This window comes from Neophocaena asiaeorientalis, unplaced genomic scaffold (genome assembly GCF_003031525.2).
Source record: "Neophocaena asiaeorientalis asiaeorientalis breed wild unplaced genomic scaffold, Neophocaena_asiaeorientalis_V1.1 scaffold171, whole genome shotgun sequence".
NCBI lineage: Eukaryota > Metazoa > Chordata > Mammalia > Artiodactyla > Phocoenidae > Neophocaena > Neophocaena asiaeorientalis.
The window spans coordinates 7698325-7711258 of NW_020174013.1; the positions used below are offsets into that span (position 1 = coordinate 7698325).

At 36.9% G+C, this 12934-nt stretch overlaps 2 protein-coding genes across 5 annotated transcripts in view; one reads left to right on the forward strand and one right to left on the reverse strand.

Annotated features, from left to right (window-relative positions):
- The window catches only part of SLC3A1 (solute carrier family 3 member 1), a 32038-nt gene extending 22877 nt beyond the window's left edge, over positions 1–9161 (forward strand). The window contains exons 8-10 of the mRNA XM_024753467.1: positions 1230–1397; positions 2409–2525; positions 8519–9161. Coding sequence (XP_024609235.1) covers positions 1230–1397; positions 2409–2525; positions 8519–8959 — 726 coding nt within the window. The 3' untranslated portion in view covers positions 8960–9161. The remainder of the gene's footprint in view (positions 1–1229; positions 1398–2408; positions 2526–8518) is intronic.
- PREPL (prolyl endopeptidase like) overlaps positions 4685–12934 on the reverse strand; it is a 57233-nt gene continuing 48983 nt past the window's right edge. For 3 of the 4 annotated variants that reach the window (XM_024753465.1, XM_024753464.1, XM_024753466.1), the window contains 4 exons: positions 11610–11759; positions 11081–11204; positions 10157–10230; positions 9589–9789 (listed from right to left, as the gene is read on the reverse strand). In XM_024753465.1, the coding sequence (XP_024609233.1) occupies positions 9700–9789; positions 10157–10230; positions 11081–11204; positions 11610–11759 (438 nt within the window). In that variant the 3' untranslated portion in view covers positions 9589–9699. Of the gene's footprint in view, positions 5093–9588; positions 9790–10156; positions 10231–11080; positions 11205–11609; positions 11760–12934 lie in introns of those variants that run through there. The other variant, XR_003004279.1, reaches the window with a different exon arrangement.

Consider the following 12934-nt stretch of genomic DNA (forward strand, 5'->3'; position numbering starts at 1 on the left):
ATGAGATTATGGCCAGTTAAAATGATACAAAGCTTGCTCTTCTGAGATCCAGCTGTTTTTCTTGAACACTCCTTGTATTGTTGTAAGCCTTTCATTTCCAAGTTCTGAAAAAGTGGATTTTTACAGTTTTTGCCAGCATTCTCCTTGCTTTCATGCTAGAGATTTTTGGAGGTCCTTACTCTACCATTCCAGAAGTACCCCCTCTCTATACAAATTTTATAATGTAGTTGGTAGCACGTTTTTTCATATACTCAAAGTCTCATATCATAGGCAACTGGATTTCAGCCTGTGAGAGGCCCTGATCTCTGTCCAATGCTAATCTTGATTTCAGTTCTGAGAAAGAAAAGTGATCTAGGTTCAGAAGACTTGAGAAATCACAGGGTTTCTTGTCAGATGCTTTTGAGATAATGAAAAGAATAAACGGTGGAAAAGTCTGACCTAATTTTCTGGCCATAAAAATAGAAAAATACAATGGTCTATAAAAAGATAATTGTAAAGACAGTTTTAGTAAATCTAAAGAATAAAAAAAGCAAGCTCCCTTTTTCCTGAATTCTAACAACCAAGTTCATATTCTCAGACTCAAGTTCAAAGGCTGGTTCTGCTTCATGACCTTGACCTGAATAAATGATGCAGTCTCTCAGAGCTTGTTCCATCATTTGTAAAATGGAAAGGTTAGGTGATTTAAATAAACTCTTAAATAAGGACTAGATGTTAAAATATGTAATCAGAACATTTAACAAAGAAATATATTTAAAAATACAAAGTCCTGTACAACATTTCTTCTTAGACTGTAAATACTTTTGTAAAAGTTGATTTACCTTTTAACTTAAAATTTTTTTGAATAGTTCAAAAATCACACATACACAAAGGGACAGATCAGAAGTCTTTCTCTCACGCCGGTCCCCTCCACCTATTCCTTTCCTGTCAATATTCTCTTATCCAAATGTGCAAAAATATTAGGATGTACCCTCATACATTTCATCTTATTTGCAATATGAATGTGAAGTAAGCTGTTATCACCATTTTGCTGATCATAATGGCCAAGTCAGTCAGACGGTCAATTGTACAGCAAGGAACTGGGTTAGGACTCAAATGCAGGCTTGCTGATATGAAGGTACCCATGGTTAACCATGTTTTTCTGCCTGGTGGACTTTTTGTGAAACAGGGTAAATCTTTCCGCAAACTCTGTATAGAGCTGTGCTCTTAAAATAAAAATATCTGCCTTTCAGACTGGCGGACCAGACAATGACCGGCTGACTTCTCGTCTGGGGAAACAATATGTCAACATCATGAACATGCTTGTGTTCACACTGCCTGGAACTCCCATAACTTACTACGGGGAAGAAATAGGAATGAGAAATATTTTAGCCACAAATCTCAATGAAACCTATGATGTTGTAAGTTAGTATAACTTAACCATGCACCACACCAAATCTTCATTTTTTGCCAAATCAGAAAATTTACTATTTCTATTCTGCTGCTGAAAATCGTGATTCCTTAGCTTTTGTTTCTCACTGTTTGTTAGGCAGTGAGAATTCTTCAGCTTTCTTGATTGGAGAGCTTGTTAAAAATGCTGCTTGCTGAGCCACACAACTGAATTTCTTGTGTAGAGCCCAGGATCTGCATTTCAAAGATGTTTTCCAGCTGATTCTCAGGTGCACTAAAATTTAAGAAGCCATGTTTTGAGTTTCGAATGCCCTCTACCCGAAACATGGAGTTAAGAACATTTATTATAGTGCTTGTCTGTATTGCTAGATCTCGCTTGGCCATAACATAAAAGGAAGAATCCTTGTGCTAACAAATGTAATGGACAGCCTTAGGCCTGAGAAGTTTAAATTTTGTTTTTTGTTTGAGGCTATGGATCTCACAATTGTGTTGCTGGGCAGATGAAAGACCTTGAAGCTATAATTTGTATGGTTAGCTTTCAATGGTGAGATCCAATTTCCCTAATATTTAGTCACAATGAAACCTTTTCTATTTAAGCTCCTAAATTTGTGTGTGCACTCATGCGATAACCAGGCTAAAAAGGATACAGTCTAGGCTCACCTGTACATGGCTGCATGCCTGAACTCACCGATCACTGTATCACATTATAATGGGTTTGTAAATGGCACCTTTTGAAATCCTACATCACTCATTTTTAGGGAAAAGCAGCAAAGATTCCAAGCATGTATCAATGTTGTTAGTAGTTTATTTACACTCAAGATGTCATTAACTATTTTCCAGTTGAAAGTGTAAAACTGGTTTATGTACTGAATATTAAGGCCTTTTCGTTATGAATGCTAATGAATTTGAGTACTAGCTGAGAAATATAGGGAATTAAATACTTCTGAAGTAAATCATGGCCAAATTACATTTCTTTTAATAACCAGACCACTGTTTTTTTTCTTTATGGTCTTTTGACATAGGATACTCTTCTCTCAAAGTCACCAATGCAGTGGGACAATAGCTCAAATGCTGGTTTTTCTGAAGGCAATCACACCTGGTTACCCACCAGTTCAGATTACCACACTGTGAATGTTGATGTAAGTATCAATGAAAATTTCATGCTAACTCCAGAACAGGAAATTAGTTCATGTTGCTGACAACATACACTCACCTTGAGTTGTCTAAAACCTTAACTGATGCTCTTTAAATCAATCACATAGACTTCTTTTGCAGTTTTCATTTTTAAGGAGTTTGTAAATCATGTTTTTGTGGAAATACAAACTGGTGCAGAAGTGTGCCATCTGAAGTATCATACAGAATACACAACTCTTCATTGGAATGACTTTGAGCTATGAAATATTAAGAACATTTTATGGAGGGCTTCCAGCAAGCCTGCTATCCTTTCTCCATTCCACCCCTCCAAAGGAAAGAAAGTAGGAGATCAATCAATCAGTCAATCGAGGGTAAGATTCTTGAGAGCAAGGCTGTTTACCTACAGAAGCTGAAGCATGAATAATCCCTAAAGGTAGCTGTTCTGGAAAAGCATACCCTTCAGCTTTTGCCTATACTATTTTCTGTTCTCATGGTGATCAACTTAGCCAAGTTCAGCAAACATATTTCTTAAACAGGAATGCATTAATTCCAGCAAAGTGCTAAACACATTTCCTTAGACCAGAAAAATGTGAAATGGCTTCAGGTGTTTTCACTGGAAAACACAATCTGAACTACTTAAGGGGGAGAGAAATTACTGGCATCACATGAGGATACAAGTTTTATAGCATCTACTAAGTATTTTGAAAACAATCCCCAGATTATTCTGATACGGAACTTCAGGCAAACCCTCCTGGTTCCCACATCTCCCTGATCCAAGCACCCCAGGGATAACTTTGTTTTATATGGTCATAGGTCCTTGAAACACAAAAATTGTATATTAACATTTGTGTTTTGGATTAAGTGCACTTACTGATTTTCATTACGTCCAAATGTCCAAAATATTCCCATAGGCCAATTTGAATCCAATATGTAAGAAATCCTACATAAAAAAGTACAGCAACAAAGATGGAAAAATGTAAATGCAAATTAAAATGATGGTCAGATTAGTCAAGTCATTAAAATGATCATGAGTAATGCTTGGAGGGATGCTAAACCATAATCAAATAACCGAAAGTCCCAGGCAATGCCATTTTAATAAAACACCTCCATAATAGCTCTAGAACAACGTGAGAATTTAGGTACTTTCTACAAGATAGAAAGTAAAATTAAGATTACAAAGAAACAAGAGCATAGAAACCATAATCTAAAATACACAGGAGAAAACAGCACTGACAGGTACAGGTGAGAATTTAGGTACTTTCTAGAAGATAGAAAGTAAAATTAAGATTACAAGAGCATAGAAACCATAATCTAAAATACACAGGAGAAAACAGCACTGACAGGTACAGGTGAGAGCACTGCAGGAGTTCATCCACCGCTGCAATTGGCTGCCCCAGAATTTGCCTGAGGAAAAAACTCAGGGCCTGTTTGGTGATCATACTCGTGTTGAATGAGTAGAGCAAAGCTTGAAATAGTGTTAAACTTCTACAAGCACAGGCGAAGAAAGAAACGGAGAAGAAAACCTAATTCCCTGGGATGATTCACTGAGGAATGATCTCCAAAGTAAGAGTTTTTACTCCTCAGTTCACAGAGGCCTTAAGAGGAGGGTAGGACCCTAGGTAGCTGGTCACCATTAAACAGGAAAAGAACCCCTACACCCCAAAGACAAACCAGACCTACCTCCAAGTTGGCTTCTCACAGTTAGTAGAGGCAGGCAACTGAAGACAGGCAAACAAGGAGTATCAAATACAAAAGTAAATGAATCACCAAAAATCACACTACATTTGAGAAAAATTAAGGCCATGAAAGAGAAACACCATTCCTAACAAAACATTGTAGAAAGCAAAGAAAATGTAACATAAGACTTCATTCTTAGTAAAACTGCTCCCTCCCTGAGAGACTATTGTTTTATGTAGCCCTTGACACTCTTTTAAAGAAGTGATTAGGTATCTTAGAAATATAAAAATATTGTCAAAATAAACAATAAAATAGAAGTTCTAATTAGTGTGCTGGAAAACTGACTCAAGGGTTTATCCCAAAGTGTACTGTAAAAAGACAAAGAAGTTTTTTCTTTTTAAAACACAACATGATTATATTTTAATACACATTCAAAATACGAAACACCATAGTAAATTGATAGCAATAATAAAGGGCTTTTCATTTGCATTGCATGTAACAAAAGACATTGATATTCCAAGGGAAATGGAAAACAAAAAGGCAAAGAAGTTAACAGTATAAAGAGAAAATTTTTGATATGTGGAGAATAAATCTAGAAATTCCAACATATAACAAAAAATGAGTTCTAGAAAAGAACAGAGACTAATAAAGAGAAAACCTAAAAATATACAGAAAGAAACCAAACTCAGAAATAGATTGCCTGAGAAAAGGACTGAAAATTGGACTGTCATCAGACTTCTCAACTCGATACTAAAACACATTAGAACTTTACCTTCAAAGTTGTAATGGAAACTTGATTCTAAACGAAGAATCCTATATCCATTCAAACTAGCATTCAGGAGCAAAACAGAGATGGAAAAGCAAGGACCCAAATTTTACCATGTATAGCCAGTTTCTGAAAGAGAAATTGGGGACTCCAACAAAATCAAAAAGGAATCTAAAAGGTGGACATGATGTATAAAACATAGTGAGGAAAGGAACCAACAAAACTTAAGGATGAATAATTTTTTGATACATAGTGTAAAATAAGGTATTCTGGAGTAAAAATCTTAGTGATTTCTTTCTATATGGGAAGTGGTGGCAGGGAGGATTTGAGCTGTCCAGTAGCCACTAACCACTGTGACTACTAAAACAGAATTAAAAGTTCAGTTCCTGTTTCACACTAGCAACATTTCAAGTGCTCAGTAGCTAGTGGCTACCATATTGTACAGCACAGAAACAGAACTTGTGGCACTGCAGGAAGTTCTACTGGACAGCACTGCTCTGTATGTTGAAAAAAATATGTTTTAAATGGTTATTACAGTTTTAAGGGTAACCATCAGAAGAAAAGACACAAATGTGTAATTTTCGAATGATACTGGAAGGAAAAAAATTACATAAAGAAAACCAATTGATCCAATAAAAAGCTAAAAAGGAAGAAAATAAAACATTAGTACAACTAAAATAAAAAATAAGGCTACAGGATTATGTCTAAACATATGGTAATCACAGATATGAATGGGTTAAATTCACCTATTAAAAGATATAAACTCTTAGATTAAAAAACAAAGAAAATCTGACATAAGAGATATAGCTAAAACAAAAGGACAGAGAAAGAATTAAAATAAAGATATTACAGGCAAATGCTAACAAAAACAAACCTTGCCACCTGGCTGTAGCTTTCAAAACAAAAAAATGCACCATACCCTTTAATTTAGTAATTTCATTCCTAGATATCTGTATCTAGGAATACTTGCACATGTGGAAAATTCAAGGATCTCTACTGCAGCACTGTTTTTTTAAAAGAAATATAAGTTTATATAACATTTTTAACCTATCCAATTGGTTTTTTTTTTAACATCTTTATTGGAGTATAATTGCTTTACAGTGGTGTGTTAGTTTCTGCTTTATAACAGAGTGAATCAGTTATACATATACATATGTTCCCATATCTCTTCCCTCTTGCGTCTCCCTCCCTCCCACCCTCCCTATCCCACCCCTCTAGGTGGTCACAAAGCAACAAGCTGATCTCCCTGTGCTATGCGGCTGCTTCCCACTACCTATCTACCTTACGTTTGGTAGTATATATAAGTCCATGCCAATCTCTCACTTCTTCACAGCTTACCCTTCCCCCTCCCCATGTCCTCAAGTCCATTCTCTACGTCTGCGTCTTTATTCCTGTCCTGCCCCTAGGTTCTTCAGAACCATTTTTTATTTTTTTAGATTCCATATATATGTGTTAGCATATGGTATTTATTTTTCTTTCTGACTTACTTCACTGTGTATGACAGTCTCTAGGTCCATCCACCTCACTACAAATAGTTCAATTTCGTTTCTTTTTATGGCTGAGTAATATTCCATTGTCTATATGTGCCATATGTTCTTTATCCATTCGTCTGTCATTGGGCACTTAGGTTGCTTCCATGTCCTGGCTATTGTAAATAGAGCTGCAATGAACATTGTGGTACATGACTCTTTTTGAATTATGGTTTTCTCAGGGTATATGCCCAGTAGTGGGATTGTGGAGCACTGTTCTTAATAGCAGAAGACTCTGGAAATGATTTATATATTTTGTCAATAGAAAGCCAGTTGAATCAATTATGGTTAATCTGTACAAGAGACAAGTACGCAGCTGTGAAAAAGAATGAGGGAGTTCTCTGTGCATTGATAAGAGACCACCTCTAACATGTACTAAATAATTTAAAAAAAGGGTACAGAATGGTAACATGCCACTATTTGTGTAAACAAGGGAAAAGTATGTCTACCTATGTCTGCATAGGCACAGAATGTATTTCATATGAAACATAAAATGAAAGAATATAAACAATTATAGCGTCTATCTCTGGGAGAGAAAATGGGAAGCTAGGGGATAGTGTTGAAGAAAACCATTTATATATTATTCTTATAATTGAATTTTACATTGTATGCATGCAATTTTCTATTTAAAAAAATATAGTTACAAAAAGCAGGTGTGGAAATATTTAATAGCAGACAAAATAGAATTCAATATGAAAAGCATGAGACAAAGGCAATTTTCAAAAACTGATGAAAGAACATTCCCCTATAAATCATGAATCTATGCATCTAACAATACCTTCAAAATGTATAAAACAAGTACTATGAGAAATGCAATTAAAGACTGATAAATCCACAATTACAGAGAGACACTTCAACATACTTCTAGAAAGTGGTAAATGAAGTAGACAAAAATAATAGTTAACACTTACTGGGCACTTCTTATGTGAGTGGCACTGAACTATGCTTTTTCATGCATTATCTAAGGCTATAGAAAATGTTAGTAGTAATTTGACAAGTCATATACATATACCATATACATGTACCATAAACACCTTTGTACCTGATAAACACAGAATAAACATTTTTTTCAGACGTTCATTAGATATTCACTAAACACCACACATTACGCACCTGCCCCAAACAACCACCAGTACCACTGAGGTCAACATGGCTGGCAAGACTACAATGAAATGAATGCTATCACTGATTTGGCAACAGCTTTTATGAAGACAAATTTGGCATTATGTATCAAGTATCCATACTCCTTGACATAATAATTGTCTTTCTGATATTTATATCTTAAATAAATAATCCAAATATGGGGGAAGCATATTAGAAACTTGAATGTCAAAATGAAAGGGAATGATTAAGTATCGTATAACTATTCATTAGAATATTATTCTGCCATTAAAATGACATTTAATATAACAAGATGCTTAAAGTGTTGAAGGAAAACAAGAAAAGTACATTAAATTATGTATATTTTATACAGCTGTTAAAATTAACCCCAATCTTCTTTAATGGGCATATTTTAACTTTCACTTTAGGCAGCATTTTGCTTTGCATCCGTTTCTGCAATTTTCTGTTCATAATTAGCATCTGTTAATGTTACACCAACCTACACATTATTCTACAGAAGAGAACAGAGAAGCCCCAGTTCACCAGAGGTGCTCGGAGTCCATGGCCATGATGGCTGCTTTTCTGCCAGTTAAATATAGCATAAAGGGACTTTCTTTAGGCAGGTTAAATATCCATTAACTTAGACACGGACATTTAGTGGAGTCAAATTTGGCCTCTACATCAGCTCTGGCCAAGATGTAGCCAGAGAACTGTGCACGCAGCAGTCACTCCCAGACAAGGTGAAACCCTGAATTTGTAGTTTCTATCGGTAGTTAAATAAACTATTCTTACCTACTTATTAATACTTAAAAGTTGGTAGTTGTTTTAAGGGTTAAAATAGAAGCAAGTTTTCTGGGGAAATAATTCCTTATTTGATACTCTTAGAATCAAACATTTATGTGAATATTCTTTTTTAAAAAAATAGGTCCAAAAGACTCAGCCCAGATCAGCACTGAAGTTATATCAAGAATTAAGTCTGCTTCATGCCAATGAGCTGCTCCTCAGCAGGGGCTGGTTTTGCTACTTGAGGAATGACAACCACTCTGTTGTGTACACAAGAGAGCTGGACGGCATAGACAGAGTCTTCCTCATGGTTCTGAATTTTGGAGAATTATCACTGCTAAATCTAAAGGAAATGATTTCAGATATTCCCACAAGAGTAAGGATAAGGTTAAGTACCAATTCTGCCTACAAAGGCCGTGAAGTTGATACGCATGCCATTACACTGGACAAAGGAGAAGGACTCATCCTTGAATACAACACGAGGAATCTCCTTCATCGCCAAACAGCATTCCAAGATAGATGTTTTGTTTCCGACCGGGCATGCTATTCCAGTGTGCTGAACATACTGTACAGCCTGTGTTAGGCACCTCTGTGAAAGAGATGGCGATGCTGGCATTCTGTCCTGTTGTAAGCCTTTGCGGTAACTTCACTTACAGCAGCATGCTGCTGGGTGAACTTTGTGATGGGTAATTAATTCTTAGATAGTTCTGTAGCTTGAGTGAAACTGCTTTAGGATAGGTTCTCAAATGTTTTTCAAGAATAATAAAGTGTTTAAAAGAAAATTATCCCTTGCAGGAACTTGTAATTTTTTTGAGTTAGCATCAATAAGAGATGATCAGAGCACCTTAGGACTCCAGAATATTAGAGAGATCTAATGAATTTTAATGTGAGGAATATCATCTTCTTCCATAAAGTGCAGGTACAGAAACTGGAGGATGACTTAACTGCTAGAGTATCTAAAAATATTCACTAGCAAAGAAGCAGGACCTTGATTTGTAAACTGTTCAAAGAAAATCAGCGTAAAACGAACCTGTTCTGATGCGGGAAAGGGGAAAGTTCTGCTGTCACCAATCCTTCCTTCACTCCCTTCTCTATGCCCTTCTACAGAGCATGGTTTGAAAACTACTTTCCTAGGTTAAGGGGCGTGTGCATCAATGGAGACAATGGTATAAGCAAGTGAGCTGTATACAAAGCAAAATCTGGACAGAGAAGCAAATTTTAAAAATTATTTACTAACTTAAAAAACTCACTTTTGTTAATGTAACTGGAAATATGACTATGAAATATTTCAGTGTGTTTCCAATTTCCACTGAATGCAGCATTTCAGAATTTTAGATATTTCTTAAGATTCTCGAAAACACTGGTGCTGTCAAGTCCAAGTTCCTCATACAGGAATTTAATTTGGGCTGTAATCTAAAAGAAACACATTTAAAAAATTAGATAGAAGGCCTTTGTGGTACAACTCCAGTGTTCAAGTCTCTCCTTGTCCATCCATCTTCACCTAACCTGAAGTCAGCAATTTATGGCAAAGGTACTTTTTATTTGGCAGAGGCAGAAGGCTCCCAACAACTGAGATTCAACTACTTTCTCTGACAGAGCTCCTGTATCAAGTACCTTTTCTCTTTATTGACTCTGAGTTCCTCCTTCCCCCTCAGGTCTCAGCCATAGACCTGACAGTTGGTGAAGCAGCCGGCACAAACCCTGCTGTAACCACTGGAAGGCTGAGTACAGCACATCACTAATTGGGGATCTGTCAACTTAAAGGGGCTTGATAGCATACCTTTTTGTGAGAATCCTCAATCACATGATTGCCTCCAGGCTGAATATCTAAAATAATATTGGGGGCTTGATAACCTGAAAGAGTTAACATATGAAACAATTAGAAAGTTTCGGCCAACTGAGAGCCACCCATTTCACCCGGCTCCTTCCAAGCACTCTATTAAAATAACAGCGAAGGAGAAAGGCATAAGCCACGACCACCACCACCAACAAAGACAGGAGAGTTGGGGAGAGCAGTAGAAAACAAACTCTTGAAACAGGAAAAGCAGGAGGAGGCCCAGAGGCAGAGGAAGCTGGATGGAAGAGACTACAGGGCTACATGGAGAAGGAAGCCAATCGGTCTTATGGAATCTGAGAGCCTTGTGACCTGGAAATACCAACTATAGCAATGGGTGAAAGTGAGACACAGAACTGAATACAGGGCAACTGTCTGGAAACTTGTATGTGAGACCCTCCAACCCTGAGCCCAGAAGGTCCTGGCATGTCTTGGCAAGGAAAAACAGTAAGAGTTCTTGTCTAATAAAACTGAAAGATCTAGAGAAAATTAAAGTTGCTAGTTTGGGCACTGAAGCTCCAGAGCAAAAACTTCAGAATTTGTTTTTAGAGATTCCCAAGAATAACAGCTCAATTAATTTTGTTAAAGAATGAATGATATGATACAGTATGATAGTACACCTCCAAGTTATGTAGATATTTAAATTTACTTTTTTCTTTGTGCGTTGCCTATCTTATTTTAATGCTGTCCTTTGAAAAACAGGCGAGGCAGTTATAGTTATTACATTTGCTTCAAATGGGTAGTTGACACAGGGAAACTGATTTGTCTAAAATCATGGGTGATTGATTTGGTCTGCAGTACTACTCTGAGCAGTACACTGAAGGTGACAGTCCATGTAGCTACGTCCCCTGCTCCCAGGTGGTCTCCTACCTTCCCCGGTGTCCTTAGCATGCTCCACGATGGCTTCCTTGAGTTTCTCAGTATAGTTTACAATTCCTTTCAGAGGCACACGTTCGTCGTTTTCATAAGCTGTGATGTGAATTGAAGGATAATGCTGAAAGAAAAGAGATGTACAAAGAATTTATATTATTCCTTATGGTCCATTTCCACCTTATGGATCATGAAAAACAATGACCTCAAATTTCTTTTTCCCTAAGTGCTAGAACTTTTTTTCTCATTTGATGTTCTTGAGAGATATGTGGCATCACAATACTAGACTATTTGTTACCTGGAATAACCTCTTCTTGACTAGTGAGACCTTGATCTTATCGAATCTAGTCTCCTGAGCTATTAAGTTGAAACAAACATGGAGTATGAGCAGAGAAGGGGCTGAAAGGTGAGTATTATAAGGAAAAACAATCTAAGGCCTTACTAAATTCCTGCTTTGGCTCGGGTAAATATCCTTTTCATTATTCTCTCTATCACTTCAGCATAGTATATCATAACTGAGTTTCACTACCTTAGGTTTAATGTTTTGATAGGGACAGTAACGTTTTATGTAGTTCTTGTGTTTTTCATCAGATGAAGGATTCCCCCACTCTTCTAATTCTTCTAATGTCAGAGGAAGTGTAGTGTCCATCATGGTGTTGAGAACATCCAAGAAAGGTGCCTTAAAAAAAAAAAAAGCCAGAGAAATTTAAACTTCAGTTAATAAACTGGTAAAATGAGTTTCAGAAAAATACTATACTTTATGAATATACATGCTGACATCACAGAACAAAGCTCAAGAAGTTATGTACATTCCCAGGAGCCAGATTTATTAGCCAGTCTGTAACCAGGGCCTGTGATTTATAACTGGCTTTTAAGGTATTCAGATTCCTTAAATGACAAAGGATTTATCTTCCAGTTTCCCAATTTTTGCCTTTAGTTTTGTTTCTTTTATTCACATAATAAATGCCACCACCTCACATCCATTAGGCTACTATAAGAAAAAAAAGTGTTGGCAAGGATGTGGACAAACTGGAACAATTGTGCACTGCTGGTGGGCATGTAAAATGGTGCAGAGAGTATGTGGGTTTCTTAAAAAATTAAACTTAGAATTATCATATGATCCAGTAATTCTATTCCTAGGTATATATCCGAAAGAAATGAAAGCAGGGTCTTGAAGAGTACACCCCTGTTCACAGCAGTATTTACAATACCCAAAAGGTGGACATAACCCAAGTGTCCACTGATAGATGAATGGATAAGCAAAATATAAATACAATGATACAATGAAATTCAGCTTTACAAAGAAGGAAAATCTGACACCTGCTACAACACAATAGACCTTGAGAACATTAAGTGAAATAAACCAGTTATAAAAAGACATATATAAAAGAAAAAAAAGACATATAAAACATTGTACGATTCCATTTATATAGGAGGTACCTCAGTATAGTCAGATTCACAGAAAACTAGAATGGTGGTTCCCAGGGTCCAGAGGAAGGGGAAATTGGGGAGTTGCTATTTAATGGGTACAGAGTTTCAGTTTTGTAAGATGAGGAGTTATGGAAACTGGCTGCACAACAACGTTGAGTGTACTTAACACTACTGAGCTGAACACACTTAAAAATGGTTAAGATCGGGGCTTCCCTGGTGGCGCAGTGGTTGAGAGTCCGCCTGCTGATGCAGGGGACGCGGGTTTGTGCCCCGGTCCGGGAGGATCCTGCATGCCGCGGAGTGGCTGGGCCCGTGAGCCATGGCCACTGGGCCTGCGCATCTGGAGCCTGTGCTCCACAGTGGGAGAGGCCACAGCAGTGAGAGGCCCACGTACCGCAAAAAAAAAAAAAAAAAAAAAGGTAA